Here is a 16,795-nt window from a genome sequence, read left to right as displayed (position 1 = left end):
GTCAAATTGTTAGCCTTACATTCTGGTGATCAAATGTAATGCATCTTAAAAGAACTTAAATATTAGGACACAGATATCAGCACATTCAAATGATTTACAGATTTGGTACACAACCTGGAATGATACTGAATGGTTACTGTACAACAGCTTTATTCTTCACTGTTGTAACCTGCTCCCCAGACTGCAGTAAATCCACACCATGGAAGCATAAAAAGATTATGTAACTCTCTTTGGGCAGCTGGCATCGCATTCATTAGCAGTTAATAATAATCCTTGCATTTGATATAGCACCTTATCACGTCTTCGAGACGCCTCAAAGCGCTTCACAGAATATACTGTAGAGTGAATTGATTGTATATTTTGTGGGATAATAAACACCCAACCTCTACATAAACTGGACAGAGCAACATGAACAATGAGGTTACATTAAATCTTCTCCAATAAGTGAATCACTTGGCAAGGATTCAGCCTGAATTATTTGGGAGTTTTACTGTGCAGGGTGAGACCTTCACGCATTTTGCTAAAATGTAAATTTAAATTTGAGATCGAAATGAAACAATGGCAGAAACTGCCGAATATGTTACATATACAGGAAAATCTGCAGAATTCATCCAATTGTCCCTAAAAGTTAACAAGTCCTTCACCAGTAATAATAGTAATCCTTGCACGTGGTATAGAGCCTTTGTTGAGACTTCTCAAAGCGCTTCACAAAATATACTGTCGAGCGAATTGACTGTGTATTTTGTGGGCAAATCAAATCTTGTAATCTTGATACCAGTCAGCTGTTCAGCTCCTCTCCATCTGATACATCTTAGAATTTAAGGCAACAAATGGTCCAGAATGTGCACCACAAATACGTTTCCAGAGTCAACTTAAAACAACCCTAAAAGAACAATAAAATATCTTAGCATCCACCTCCCATTAATTTATTGGCTCTTGTACGTTTAACCAATCCAAGGATCTACCTCGAAGGAATAGGTGAACACAACCTTACTCAAAGCCACAACAAAAGGTTCACCTACCCGCGGATCCCACACTGGCAGATTCAGATTACAGTCCTCTGGTTGCTTTAACAAGACAGGATTAGGCCATTCCCTGTTAAGAAAATAAATCAAAGTGCTGTTGTTTCAGTTGTCCCTTACTAATACATTTATCTTCTAGCTGCTTCTATTCTCATAGAACATCAATGTCTGTCTGTTCTTCAAGGATCTGAATAACCGATTACCGTAGAGAAATGATTAATATCTCATCGGAAAGGTCTTTCATCTGGGAGTGACATGGGCATATTTGTTTTCGGTTATCTCCTATAATTCATTAGTTATTTTCAGTGTTGCGTTTTTCGCTGTAGTTAAACCTGGTGCCCGCCAAAGTAGCGCTGTAGCATAGTGCGTCACAGAGCACCTACGTATGCACACACACTGCAGTTGCACGTGGTAGCCACACTGGCTGGCCGTGGTGCTGCGGCATACTGCGTCATAGAGCACGCACGTAGCCAGGCGGCGGGAACAAAATAAAGAGCACAGACGAAGCTAAGCTGTGGCAACAACAAAATTACATTTTTAAAGCATCGAGTCCTCCCAGAAGGAGTCCTCACAGTTGAGTATAGATAAAGACGAAATGTCTGTCTGTCTGTCAATCTACATTCCATATTGGATCCTTTGGTTGCAAGCGAAGCTGCTCGTTCTACATATGATGGCAATTCATTTTGCATTCCAGTAGCGGGTGCTGGAATCAGATTGCAGGACAGATTCATATTCCATAGTTTTAATAGTTAAATAGTAGAAAATGTATTGGAATTATTAATGACGATCCTTGTATTTGATACAGCAGTTTTCATGTTGGGAAGAAGTCTCAAAAGTGCTTCGCAGAATTTATTGTGAAGTGTAATGGCTGTGTATTTTGCGGGCAAACACGGAAGCCAATTTGCGTATAGCAATGACCCATAAACAGCCATGTAGTGTATGACCAATTGTATCTGGGGGGAACTGGCAGCCAGGAAACCAGGAGAACCTCCTGTCTCTTTTCAAATAGTGCCATGGTATCTTTAACACACCCAACTTAACGAGACTAAACTAGCAATTTTACAAAAAAAATGTTTGGAACAAGCTTCACTGAAATTCCAATTTCATAATAATAATCCTTGCATTTGATCAGGTGCCTTATCACATCTTCGAAATGACTCAAAAGCGCTTCACAGAGTATACTGTGAAGTGAATTGACTGTATAGTTTGCGAGCAAGACGTGGCAACCAATTGTGCACAGGAGTGTCCCACAAAGAGTCGTGGAGATTGAGTGACCTAATTATTGTTATTTTATTTATTTTAATATCTTGACGGGATTATTACCCCCAGAAAACGATCCGCCAATCGACTAATAACCAGGTTCCTACTTATTGCTAGGTAAACAGTGGTGTGTGTGGAGTAAGTTTTCGCCTTGCCTGGGAATTGAACCTGAGTCCTCTGCTTGCGAGGTGAGCACTCTGAACAACACGCTACCAAATTCTAATTTCCAAACGTGCGACTGATCGAAAAAGAAATACTCACCACTTTGAAAAGACCAGGAAGAACTTGTGTACCAGAGTGGATGCCACGGCATTGGGGTATAGTTGACACGTTCTTGCTACCAACATGGCCCATGACACACCACCCAAAAAGCCAAGTATGTTGGAGTAGATGTTATGACCTATTTCAAATAGAAACAACACAAGTTTCCTTTTTAAACACAAGATAATTATATTACTACAAACTAACTTGGGAACACCCCAAACCATTCACTGTCATGAATAGTTTAACCTACATCATGTTGTATTCAGTTAAACATAATGCAGTCTTTTTTTAACATGCAAAACAGGCCAAGGCAAAGTGCAGACAGGACGACTTACTATGAGAAGGCTAGGAATTCTATTCATTTCTGAGATTTCTTTTCGGTTGGAAAAGAGGAAAATCTTGATTACTGCTCGGGAGTAGGGTCGGCTGAGCAAAATGGCAACCATAATGTTCCCCAAAGGATTTCCCCTTGGGATGATGGCAATGTTCTGTTTGCACAAAGAGGTTGGAACGTCTTTCAATCAACGAAGAAAAACCTACGTATCTAAGGTTACATTACTTGCCACAGGTATGGGTTTTCACCATTCTTTCTGCTAACTTCCGAGACAAAGATTACAAACACAAGTGCAAAATATTGCAGTTATTTCAGGAGGGGGAGAAACACATGCAGACACCGACCAATATTTAGGCATTTCTTCTAGTTTGGGGTAAAAAGACACCCAGTGATGATGACAGGAGAAAGAAAGACAGCAGGTACAAAGCAGGATCCAGTTGAGTGAAGTAAAACAGTCTAGTCTGACTCATTGACATTGTCCAGGTATGCTTTCATCTTAAGAATAGACGCGATATTCTTTTAGCACGTGGAAGTGAATAAGGAAAATTGTTTTATAGACAAGAGAAGCCCGGAAGCAACCTGAATTATTACGAGCAAAATTCCATAGTGTAATATGACCAACAGAACAACACTACTACAGACAAAGAAAATACTCACGTTTTGCCCACAATTTAATTGCTCTCAACGTCAGTCTAAAGTTTTCAATGTTTGGGACTAAATGTAAAATTTCATCAGTTACTCTGCAACCTGTTTAAAAGCAGACAAAAATAAAAGTTTAACTTGTATTCGGTCTAAAACTAGTTAAAGCGGTGGCAACGGGGGTAAGGAAATTGATTTCTCCTGTTACACTCTCACTGAACGTCCAATGCTGATGAAGCATTTCGTGGAATTGCAAAACAGCTCAGCTGCAGCTGCTCCAAGTGCGCCTCAGGCCAGTTTTACCGTTTTTTTTGTTGTGTGTTTTTTTAAACAGAGCAGAGAAGTAGAATAAGAAAGAAGCGATCTTAATTTTGCACAAAATAAATCTTCTTTCAAGTGTGACAGTCCTCAAATCCTAGTGATGCAGAATATTTTACAAAACAAGACTAGTTACATTCTTACATTTCCATTTACCATGCACAATTTTGTATCTCTCCACCCTCTGCATATATATATATATATATCATATATATGTACGTGTGTGTGTGTTGTCGTGGTCCAACCTTTTGGTTGCCGAGGGCCGGTTGCCCTAATTGAGAAACCAGGGGCCACATAAGCAATATTTTTGTGTTTCCCTTCCAGAAACATTACATTTATAGGTTATGAAGGGAACGGATAGGCCAGATGAAACGGGGGGGGGGGGGAAATTGGCCACGAGCCGCCAGTTGGACCATCCTGATATAGACTATTCGAATCCCAGCCTCTGCAAAAATGCATTCGCACGCCAAAACAATTACCATTAAGACTTCGGATGCATCTTAAATCCAAATTTTTAAGCAGCACATCATCTCGAAGATCCAAATCTTCAGGAATCGTCTGAAGCGCTAATCTTGCAAACAAAATATCAATCTGAAACATATGATTGAGATTGTGCTCCTGTCAGATTCAGGTTGCCCCTGAGTAATAAATTGCACGACATAATATTACCATATTATATTAATTATTCCAAAATTAAGAGAATTCTTTCTTTATAAACTTACACAATGTAAATTTACATTCCAACTTTGTAAACTAATGAATATTAAAACCCATTTAGATATACATAGATGTAGAATTACCTTGACTGTTGTTACTAGATGGAAACAAGCCACTCAGTTCAACTAGTCCATGCCGGTGTTTATACTCCATGCGTCTCTACCTCTCCTAATTCCCTATCCCATACCAGTCTATTCGCTTCTCTCTCGTTTACATCACAATCGTTCCTTTACTGCAAATATTAATAATCCTTGCAATTGATACAGTGCCTTATTACTTCGTTGAGATGTCTCAAAGCGCTTCAAATATACTGTAAAATAAATTGACTATGTATTTTGTGGGCAAAATACGTCAGTCAATTGCGTACAGCAGTGTCCCACAAACAGTCATAGATTGAGTGACCAAATTATTATTATTGTTTTTCAAAGGAATCATTATGCAGGAAGCAATCCACTGACGGAGTGAACTCGAACTGTTTCATGAACGCTGGTTGCACATTTAAATCACTGCTGAGATATTAAATGATACAAAAAATTAATCACTATAACAGATATTTAATATGAGCTAAGTAATGATGAGGGTCACAATATTTTTGGCCAAAAACCCCTTTAATAGGAGTCAGCAAGCTTGTATTATATAATAATCCTTGCATTTGTTATAGCGCTTTTCACGTCGGGAGGACGTCCCAAAGCGCTTCACAGAACACACTGTAAAGTGAATTGACTGTATATTTGTGGGCGAACGCGGCAGCCAATTGCGCACAGCAATGTCCCACAAACAGTCGTAGATTGAAAATGATCAATTTATTATTATTTTTGGTTTTTGGAGGTTTCGCCCTGACCTGCCTGGAATTGAATTGAATCAGGATTCTCGCTTGCAAAGCGAGTGCTCTAACCACTGAGCTACAGGACTATATATACATGTAACTTGTTCATGGATGTATCTCAAAAGAAAATGCTAAATTAAAATTCACAGAATAATTTAGTAGATCTATGCCCTGCAAATTTCTATGCTTAAAACCTACCTCTATACCGTCAAAGGAAAGTTTAATTACTGGTACGAAGGCCTCTTCAACAGCCTGCAAAACATAACAAACAGAATATTGTCAAAGCCACACAAACTATTATTATATAAATTGTTAAAAACACAAGTACGAGAGTGGAACATCTGCTGAGACTTACCCTTAAATTCCTCACTTCGTCCTGTTCTTTCAACTTTTCACAGAATGAGGTGAAAAAGTCGCTTCTATCAATATGACGAGGTGCAACACACAGGGCATCAATATCAGCACCTGAAGGCAGAATAAAAATAAATCCACTTTAATGTGTGTCGTCATGTTCGTCACTTCGATTGAATACATATTTGTCGTTAGCTTCGTGATCTCTAATTCCATATAATAATTCCATATAGAAAAAGTTTCATTAATCTGAACCCGCCATAGACATTTTAAAATTACTTTAGAGAATTTACCTTTTGTGTGCACTCCCAGTCTGTAGGAACCAAATGTAAAAATCTTGCCACCAACATTCTCGATAACGGACGGTGGAAGGTTCTGGAAGAAAGTAAAAAATAGATATATGAAATAAGTTATCAATTCACATGAATATTCAGTAACTGAGTATATCTTTCACATGGGTTTCAAACAACAAATTACATTTGTATAGTGCCTTTCACATCAGGAGGACGTCCCAAGGCGCTGGACAGTCAGGGATTTGGACCCGAGCTAGGGTTTGGGATCGGGGGGGTTGGAGGGAAGGATAGTAGGGATAGGAGGATGAAAAGGAGGGTCTTGAGATGGGCCTTGAAGGAGGCACGGAAGAGGGCAAGGCGAAGGGACTGTGGGGTGGAGATCCAAAGACCTGGTGGTGGGGTAGAGAGACACAGAGCAGGCCAGAGTCCACTGAACACAGACAAAACACAGAAAAGGGAAAAAAAAACTTCACTTTAGAAGAGGGAGCAGGACGAGTTAAGCAAAGTATTCTGATATCTGGAACTGCATTCAAAATTCATTATTCCTAAGAATTACATTCTAGCCTTTACGGAGCAACCCTGCATATTTTCATTGCTCTATTACTTACTTCAGCCTGGATTTTAATCCATTCCACAGAGGCCAAAGATCAGTATTCATCTCACTGCATCACCCAGTCTGCTTCAAACAGATTTACTCAGTATATCGCAATCTGAGCCTGTGCTATCCTGTTGCTAAATTCCTGCTGGTCTCACCCTGTATTTACTAGGTGGCAACAATAGCTTTGATTCCAAATAAAATAATAATAACCCTTGCATTTGACATAGCGCTTTTCACGTCTTCTAGACGTCTCAAAGCGCTTCACAAAATAGACAGTAGAGTGTAGTGATTGTATATTTGTGGGCGAAAATACTTTGCTTACCTTAATTTCACTGGTTTCCCGGATCCACTCTTTAACTAGACTATTTAGTTTCCCTAGAATTGCGATTCTGCAAGATAAAGCAGTCAGTAAACATATGTGATGAAAGGAAAATGTGAAAGTTACAGAATGTAGTTTATTTACCCCCACTCTTAAATGACTCTCTTCCTGTTTTAGTGGCTTACACAATTTATGCATGTTCACCTAAAACAAGGCCACGAGTTGTAAAACATGCAAGGCCACAGCACGAGCACGTATACCGGACACAGCACACCCTTATAGCCTGGGAGGACTTATGTCTAACTCATCACTCAGCATAGTTCGTCACTGAGCTCTTTCCCTTGCAGTGGTGAGTTATCCGGAGTTTACTATACTTCGATATCTATATGCTCCCTCTTGTTGACGATCTCGGTCCTCACCTTCAAAGCCCTTCATGGCCCTGCTCCTCCCAACCTCCTAACCCCCTACTAACCTGCCTGCTCCCTCCAGTCAGCGGGCTCCAGCCTGATTCATATCCCATTGGTGGGCGGGCCTTCAGCACTCTGCCCCCACCCTCTGGAATTCCATCCTGCAGTCCCCCTCCTTGCCCCCTCGCTTGCCTCCTTCAAGACCTGCCTCAAGACCCTTTTCTTCGAACGTGCCTTCGATCACTCTCCTTTCCCCACCTGCACTCCACCCTCCCCAATCCCCAGCTTGGGGTCGAAACACTGATTGTCCAACCTAGGTCGTCCTCCCGATGTAAAAGTCGTTGTGTTTAATTTAGTTTTAAGGTTTCCTTAGTTTAAATTGACTGTAAAGCACAGCAATTACAGTACTCGCCAATTGCAAATAAAAAAAATTCTTTAAGACTTATTAGACATTGTAATGACTTTCTTGGTCACCCTGTATATACTGTGAAAATCACTGATAGTTTTATTTACTTCTGCTGTTGATTGTCATGACACAAAATTGCAATGACATTCACACTAAGGAACTAATCGCTAATAATAATAATAATAATCCTTGCATTTGATATAGCGCTTTTCACGTCGGGAGGACGTCCCAAAGCGCTTCACAGAACACACTGTAAAGTGAATTGACTGTATATTTGTGGGCGAACGCGGCAGCCAATTGCACACAGCAATGTCCCACAAACAGTCGTAGATTGAAAATGACCAATTTATTATTGTTTTGTTTTTTTGGAGGGATTATTATTAGGCTCTGTGTGGAGTAAGGAAACTTGCCCAAGGTTTCGCCCTGACCTGCCTGGAATTGAACTCAGGTCTCTCACTTGCAAAGCGAGTGCTCTAACCACTGAGCTACAGGACTCCAAGTCTGAACAGTCAACAGTTTAACATCATGAAACAAAGAAACACTAACTAATTAAAAGCTCAGGTTGTAAAATGTCTGTTAAAATTGTTACTGTACATCCACAGTGCAACCCTGATCAATCCCTGGTTACTGATCTCAGTATTGGAATAAAGTTATTTCGATCAGCTATTCAGGACTGCCTATTTGGGTTAAATTTACCTATGTTGCAGCTCCTCTTCCTCTTCAAAGACTCCAAAAGGTTTTAGGGCCTCGATGAGTTTCTGAGTAAGTACATGATCGTTTTCTCTTGGTAAAGCCAAGCTAATGGGAGACGTGATGCCATAATGCTTCTGTGTTGGGAGCTGCAGAGATCCTGGGTTTCCAGCAGGGCTGTGGAGCAGATGGTGACACATTAATCTATACAGTAACTTGTAGTTATGTTAGCACAAGTTTGGTTAATCAAGAGCTCATCGAAACTGCAATAAACATTTTAGGAACTTGCTACAGAAAGTTCAGCATGCTTGTTAAAGGCTGGACATCCTCACAAAGAAAAATTGGTAGCCACGGACAATGAAAAATAGCACGTACAAAGATTTGATATGATTTCGACTACAGTCACTAACCCAAAGAAGCATGAAATGTACTATAGAGGCATTACAGTGTAGTGCCATTTAGTAAGGAAATCTGCCTTCAGTAATTTGAAAACAACTCCTCTTCTCTGCTGCTCAACAAAACTATAGATACATGGACGGACTCCTGGGCAAAAGTAGCTCAGACAGAATCAATTTACTCTTTCGAGGAGGAATTTGGTGAATACTGTATGTGCTTGGGAATAGCATCGGAAGTTATAGGTACAGACAAATATGATGAAAGCTTAGAATGCAATACAAATATTAAAAAGTCCTTCCACTAAAAGGGGAAAACTCCATGAATGTCTGCAACATGCAATGCTGGATCAAGTTATCATAAACAAAGTCAGTTTGCAGCAGGTGTCAGAGCCACGCTGCTCGACTAGCATCACATTCAGATAAATGTGAACTCTGTAGTCATGAATTTACATAAACACAATTTGCTCAAATTGCAAGGTTAATACCTGGATAAACATGAGTGTGAAATGAAGAGGAAAAGGAAACAAAAAGCCCTTTCGCGAAGGCCGCTTGGGGAGTTGATGCGATGTGATTTGTGCCCCGTGCTCTGTATTGGGTTAAGAGCGGGGGAGTGGGACTAGTTGGCGGCTCTTTCAAAGAGCCGACACAGGCACAATGGGCCGAGTGACCGTCTTCTACGCCGTAGGATTCTGCTTTGTGACATGGGTTCTTTTTGTAACCAGGACAGACTGTCCTTGAAAATCAAATGGAAACAGACAATAATGAACTTTGAAAAGTATTGCTGAAAAGCTGGCCAAGACCTTGCTTAATGTACAGCGTCAATTTCACACGTAGAGAGTAAAGCTTTTCAAATCAATGCACAGCAACGAAGGGGGGAAAAAAGGGACCCAGTGAACGCAGAAGGATTGCCTGCTGAGTAACTGACATTATACAGGTATATCCAACACACAACTAATAATAATAATAATAATCCTTGCATTTGATATAGCACTTTTCACGTCGGGAGGACGTCCCAAAGCGCTTCACAGAACACACTGTAAAGTGAATTGACTATATTTGTGGGCGAACGCGGCAGCCAATTGCGCACAGCAATGTCCCACAAACAGTCGTAGATTGAAAATGACCAATTTATTATTGTTTTTGGTTTTGGAGGGATTATTATTAGGCTCTGTGTGGAGTAAGGAAACTTGCCAAAGGTTTCGCCCTCTGCCTGGAATTGAACTTAAGTCTCTCACTTGCAAAGCGAGTGCTCTAACCACTGAGCTACAGGACTCTACCCAGAGGACAGTATCGAGACACATTTGCCCAAGGCACAATAGTGAGTAAGTCAGGCAAGCAGACACCTGCTGGCAATTTGAAGCAGAAATAACAAGTGCTGCAAAGGAAACCATGCAATGTTACATTGATCAGAACAAAACAATGGTAGTCAACAATGAACTACAGTTGTGGCATAATTTTGCACACAAAATACAGTCATTAATTCCATTTTACAGCATATCCTGTGGAGCATTTTGAAACAATGTAATAAGGCGCTATTTCGAAAGCAAGCATTATTATAACTGTACACCTTATTGTCACACTTGATTCCATTCGAAAAGGTTATATTTGAAGTTTCTAACTACTCTACTGCACCAAAAAGATTGCATTGTGCACTAGCTACTGTATTGCATTTAACTGCACAATACAATCTTTTTGTTGGTTACAATAATGCCATCGGAAGCAGTATCCGATTCATAGCACTATTAGGAAAACATATAGAGAGATACTGCGGGTTTCGGTGACCCAGATGCCAATCGGGGAAGAACAGGGGGAAATCAAGGAGAACCTTCTAGTTCACATGCCAAGCATGCATAAAATGCAGAAGGCCATTGAACCAATTAACCAACTTTTCAGAGAGTAGATCTAACCCACCAGTCACAGACTCTACGCCAACCTCCAGAGGAAAAGCTCTGCAAAAGCATTCCGCTCCCCAAAGGTTATAAAGAACACTACAATATTCACGCATACAACATCTCCACTCCTCAACCTTGGTGTGCTGTCTCCAGACAATCCTCTTGCTGTGGTAATAGAGAAGCCTATGCCCACGCCTAAAGTCCTTAAAACTCTTCAAACCTGTTCCCACATATTTATTCAGCTCCTTTTTGAAAGAGTCGATCGCAATACCATCACCTGCTTTTAAAAATAAGCCTTGCATTTGCACTGAGCTTTAGCTGGTGTTCTGTTCCATAGAAGACATGTTCAGCATAGAAGAGCATACGGCCTGTTGAGTCTCTGCTACTGCTACCCATTCACTAAAACTTCATTAATCTCACTTTCCAGCTGTTTCTTAATAGTAAATAATAATCTTACATTTGATATAGCGCCTTATTACATCTTCGAGACATCTCAAAGTGCTTCACCGAATATATGTAAAGTGAATTGCCTGTATATTTTGAAGGTGAAATGCAGCAGTCATTTGCACACAGCAGTGTCCCACAAACAGTCGTGGACTAAGTGTCCAAATTATTTCTTTTCCATTTATTTTTTTGAAGGGATTATTACCCTCAGAAAAGCAATCCTCCAAATGACTAACGACCGGGTTCCTACTTACTGCTAGGTAAACGGAGTATGAAAATTTGCCTAACGTTTCGCCTTGCTCGGGAATTGAACCCAGGGCCTCTCGCTTGCGGGTTGTGCGCTCTAACCAATACTCTACAGGATTCTTGATGGCCCCTAATATTTTTACTGCCCTGGTGTTTATCCAGCTCCCTGTTGAATTCTTTTAAACCAACCTCAATAACCACTTGTGGCAATATATTCCAAAGGTTAATAACTCAGAATGTGAAAGTGGAGGGTAAAATCTATTTTCTAAACTAATTTAAAGTGTGAATTTAAAACTGTATCCTCTGGTGCAGTGACTATAGGAAGTCAAATTATTTGCTTATTTATTACATCTTCATCACCCTAATATTTTAACCTCCATCGGGTCTCTCTTTCAACCCTCAGTCAAAATATCTCTTCTCCAAAGAAACAAGCTCTAATCATTGGTTTCATCTAAATCTAGAATCATGCTTATTACTCATTTGAATTTACTCCAATACATCAATATATTTTAGAAGATAAATTCTTCTAACCTGTATTTGTCAGATACCTATCAAACTAATGGCCCACTAATGACTTCCTTAATAATAATAATTGGGTCACTCAATCCACGACTGTATGTGGGACACTGCTGTGTGCAATTGGCTGCCGCGTTTCGCCCACAAAATATACAGTCAATTCACTTTACAGTATATTCTATGAAGAGTTTTGATTCGTCTGGAAGATGCGATAAGGCATTATATCAAATGCAAGGATTATTATTATTATCTTACTTGCAGGAAGGGGAAGGAAAGCAAAATCTCCTGGGAGCTGAGCTGGCTCCAATGCAATGGAATATCAGAATTAAGTGACTACTTGTGATGGTTTTGAGTTTGGTCCCTGAGCCAGACAGGTCCACAGTAATTCAAGGCAACGTTAATGATAGACCAGTCAGCCTAGCTCTTTGGCAGGAGGTCAATTCTAGTGCCACGTGCTGCCTGGCTGAGATTAGTTTATTTCACAAGGATGACCTGTGGGACCTCCCGATCTGTAGATATAGGCACTCCACTGAAAGGGCCATTTCCTCACCATGACAAACAATTCATCAGTTATACTTATTATCCATCCAGGAAAACAATGCCGATTAGAGTTTAAATTAAGACATGACATACACATATCAATTATTCCTCCTATCCGCCGTTTCTCTGCTCATTACAGCCAAAATGCTACTAAAGTACAACGTGCCTGCATAAAATCCACGGATGTTGAATTGACGACAATCCCAGGGATACATTATATTGTAACCACAAATTCTCACTTGGGCGTGTACTTAAGCACAGAAATGATACTTGCTGTTGTCTTACTGCCAAAGTCCTAGCTCAAAGCCAACGTATGGTCAGAATTGGCAAATAAAGCACTTAACAGAGACAGAGTAGAAACCCAAACAAAGCTGGGAAATAGGCAGGGTTGGAGGGCGATGATCAAAGTCATACTTAAAGAGAGATGATTCTTAGGTTTTTGAAAGCAGAGCGTGTGGGAAAGAGTGCCAAAGCGGTAGCATTGTTACTAATTCTCAGCTGCAAATGGTGCAGATGGAGAGGATGTATAGCAAGCCAGAGATAGCAAAGTGGAAGCTGTAGGCAAGGGAATGAGACAACAACAAGATTACATTTGTATAGCGCCTTTCACGTCGGGAGGACGTCCCAAGGCGCTGGACAGAGTATAGCATTTCACACCCGAGCTGGGGTCAGGGAGGGAGAAGGGAGGGGAGGGGTACAGGGTGACCAATGGTATGGTCGAAGAGGAGGGTTTTGAGGCAGGACCTGAAGGAGGCTTAGGAGGGGGCGAGGCGGAGTGACTGGGGGATGGAGTTCCAGAGGTTGGAGGCAGAGTGGCTGAAGGCTCTCCCGCCAATGGTGGGTCGGGGGACGTGGAGCAGGCCAGAGCCGGCTGAGCGGAGGAAGCGGGTGGGTTGGCAGCGGGTTAGGAGGTCACAGAGGTAGGGTGGGGCGAGGCCATGGAGGGCTTTGTATGTGAGGACCAGGATCTTGAACTGGATCCTCTGAAGGATAGGGAGCCAATGGAGTCGGGCGAGAGTGGGGGAGATGGGGTCACGGAGTTTGGTGTGGGAGAGGGTACGGGCTGCAGAGTTCTGGATTATCTGCAGTCTGCGGAGGGAGGAGTTGGGAAGGCCGACAAGCAGGGAGTTTGCATAGTCGAGTCTGGAGGTGATGAAGGCGTGAACAAGAGTTTCAGTGGCCTGAGGGGTGAGGTAGTGGCGGAGTCGGGCGATGTTACGGAGGTGAGGGAAGGCAGAGCGGGTCATGGCTTGGATGTGGGGGAGAAAAGACAGTTGAGGGTCGAACGAGACACTCAGGTTCCTGACTGACTGGTGAGTTGTAGAATGTGCAACCATGGAGGTTGATGTTGCCAGAGCCTGAGGTGCGGAGACACTGGCGCGAGGCAATCAGGAGGGCCTCAGTCTTGTTCACATTCAACTGTAGGAAATTTGCCCTCATCAGGACTTGATGTCCGACAGTCAGTCTGTCAGGACAGCAGTGGTCCTGGAGTTGTGTGTGGAGGCAGAAAGATAGACCAGATAAGGTCTGAGAGGGCAAGGCACAATATACGACCCCAAAAGGATTATATTTGAGACGGACATAAAACCACCCCAACTTCAATAGGCTACCTAAACTCAAAACTATTTAATGAATATTCCCTAAGTATTTGAAAGCTGTTAGGTCCTGACAGTTGTGAATTCAAAGCAGTTGGAAGCTCCCATTTTGAACATGCAATACCTTAACTATTGGCTCTCTCCAGGAGACTTATCTAGTTACTTTACATCTCTTTTCAACCCTACACTAATGAATCCTGATCCTCCATCTGTGTTCAATAAATAAAGGCTTCTAGTGCTATATAAATGAATAAAGAATATGGTATTTCCTTAATCAGAAACCTAACCAATTTGTGCAACTTCTGGAGGTGAATGAAATCTGTCTCAAGAAGCTCATTGTTCCAACTGAAAAATGCAAACTATGGTAAGATCTTTAAAGTTTTGGAGAGAACAGCACAGTATTTAGCATTAAATTCACTTAGTGAGGACAAAAGTATAAACAAGATACAACAAAAATAAATGTTCACTTCACTATATTTGGCAATTATATATATAGATATATATAGATCTTTATATAGATCTATAGATATATACACACACACATGCTATAGATCTATATAAAGCACACGTTTCTCCTTCAAAAGATATGGTGTGTGATAATAAACCTCTCCTTTACACCATAGCACCACTAGTGCCATTTAAATCATTCCACCAAAGATTTCAGTAACATGCAAATTGTCATGTTTAAGGATGATCATTGTATTACTGTATTTATTTAATTCATTCATTCATTTGGGAGTGCCCTTCTTACGTGCCTAATTTTAAATAGATCTCAGTTTCTTGGCAGGAAAAATTGTGGCTCAATATTTTTAAATGAAACTTCATATTTTTAAAATCTTCCCGGCTTCCACTATTTTGAAGTAGTCAGGTACCTTTCGAACCCAACAGGTTCAGTAGATGGAACTTTACTTTTAGGACAGAATTTGATCTACAGAAATTTTTGCCCATCATACATTTAGGGTTTATTCCAGCATTATTGTCCTCACTCGTCCATCCTCACTTTCAAGGCCCTCCACGGCCTTGCCCCCCCTACCACCTCTCTGACCTGCTAACCCCCAATCAACCTGTTCGCTCCCTCCGTTCAGCAGCTCCATTTCTCCCGTCAGACACACCCTTACACCGGTGGGCAGGCTTTCAGTCTCTCTGTCCCCACTCTTTGGAACTGCATCCCACAATCCCTTCGCCTCACACCCTCTCTTGCCTCCTTCAAGGCACGACTCAAGACCCTCCTTTTCGACTGTGCCTTCAGCTGCCCTCTTACCTCTCTGCCCTCTCTCATCCCAACCCTGCCCCCCCCCACACTCAGGTCCCGATCCCCAACTGTTTAGCGCCTTGGGACATCCTCCAGACATGAAAGGCGCTTTACGAATGTAATTGTTGTATTGGTTGATATCAATACTTGAATAAAATTTAAAAATTCAATGAGGTTCTGGAATTATCCTCATTTTAAGAATGCGCAATCTTATTTATAGGCTCATTCCAAAACAAATCTCCCCTTAAAAGTGGTTCGATATAATTTGAAAAATTCAGCAGCATACTGCAATGCTTTTCACTGGTTAGCTGAACCTGGTTGGACCAGAGCAGAACATGGACAGAATACAGTTCATCAGGGAGATATTCTGTACCTACTCAGCTTTGGATATACAGGTCTGGAGTTTAGAGCTATAATAGTCTGCAGTTAGCTGGTATTGTTGAGTTAACTTATTGTCCCATAAGTATAATTTCTAATTATTCACAACAACCAGATTTTCCATAAGGAGTTTCCCATAACTTTATGAATGTGATAAAAAATATATACTGTAATATACAATCAACTGCATTATATTCAGCTACACATAGCACATTACACAGGTCCATGTACCTATTACTTTAGCTGGAGGTTGCATGAAGGTTAGAACACGTTTTTCCTCCATCTATTTTTAAAAGATTTGAAACTGCATTCTTCCAACTTAAAACTCTTAAACATTCCACTTTCTCCACTCCCTCATCTCTAAATATTAATCTATGATAACCAGTGCCTATCCCTGCGGAGTTTATAGCTAGATGTGTTTCCAGGATTTATTTTCAAGTTAAACTTTTCTGTATTGTGGAGTCCTGTAGCTCAGTGGTTAGAGCACTCGCTTTTGCATGCGAGACCTGGGTTCAATTCCCAGCAGGGTGAAACCTTGGGCAAGTTTCCTTACTCACAAGCCTGATAATAATCCCTCAAAAACAATAATAATTTGGTCATTTCAATCCATGACTGGTTGTGGGACACTGCTGTGCGCAATTCGCTGCTGCATTTTGCCCACAAATATACAGTCAATTCACTTTACAATGTACTCTGTGAAGCGCTTTGAGACATGAGAAGTGCTATACCAAATGCAAGGATTATTATTATATACAGAGAGCGGAGAAGCAATGCTCTCATGATAGTTATCCAGTAATTCAGCCTGGAAATTGCTGAGAATAGTATCAATAATTCCACCCCCCCCATCCCGTTCCCCCATCCTGTCCCTATGGTCAGTCAGCAGTCATTGTTCCAGTGAACATGAAAAATGGCTTCTTCGGCAAAGATACCGAGAGTGGTCAGTGATTAGGCAACAGTAGTTTCAGTGGGCTACCGGCATTAGTTAAGCAGGATTCGTCCCTCCAGGGAGAGTGTGTATTCCATTCCAACAGTGTATCTCTGGAATTTCCATGGACAGGTGGAACGAATGGAAATCTCAGCTTGGTTTAGATAC

At 41.2% G+C, this 16,795-nt stretch overlaps 1 protein-coding gene across 3 annotated transcripts in view; it reads right to left on the bottom strand.

Annotated features, from left to right (window-relative positions):
• The window catches only part of LOC103186786 (poly(A) polymerase type 3), a 36,212-nt gene that overhangs the window by 18,040 nt on the left and 1,377 nt on the right, over positions 1–16,795 (bottom strand). For 2 of the 3 annotated variants that reach the window (XM_007906013.2, XM_007906014.2), the window contains exons 2-10: positions 8,451–8,621; positions 6,945–7,011; positions 6,025–6,106; positions 5,736–5,845; positions 5,579–5,632; positions 4,317–4,428; positions 3,538–3,627; positions 2,544–2,682; positions 1,023–1,095 (exon numbers count right to left, since the gene is read on the bottom strand). In XM_007906013.2, the coding sequence (XP_007904204.2) occupies positions 1,023–1,095; positions 2,544–2,682; positions 3,538–3,627; positions 4,317–4,428; positions 5,579–5,632; positions 5,736–5,845; positions 6,025–6,106; positions 6,945–7,011; positions 8,451–8,621 (898 nt within the window). Of the gene's footprint in view, positions 1–1,022; positions 1,096–2,539; positions 2,683–3,537; positions 3,628–4,316; positions 4,429–5,578; positions 5,633–5,735; positions 5,846–6,024; positions 6,107–6,944; positions 7,012–8,450; positions 8,622–16,795 lie in introns of those variants that run through there. The other variant, XM_007906015.2, reaches the window with a different exon arrangement.

The sequence above is a fragment of the Callorhinchus milii genome, unplaced genomic scaffold (genome assembly GCF_018977255.1).
Source record: "Callorhinchus milii isolate IMCB2004 unplaced genomic scaffold, IMCB_Cmil_1.0 Scaffold9, whole genome shotgun sequence".
Classification (NCBI taxonomy): Eukaryota; Metazoa; Chordata; class Chondrichthyes; order Chimaeriformes; family Callorhinchidae; genus Callorhinchus; species Callorhinchus milii.
This window is presented reverse-complemented; position numbering and strand designations above follow the sequence as displayed.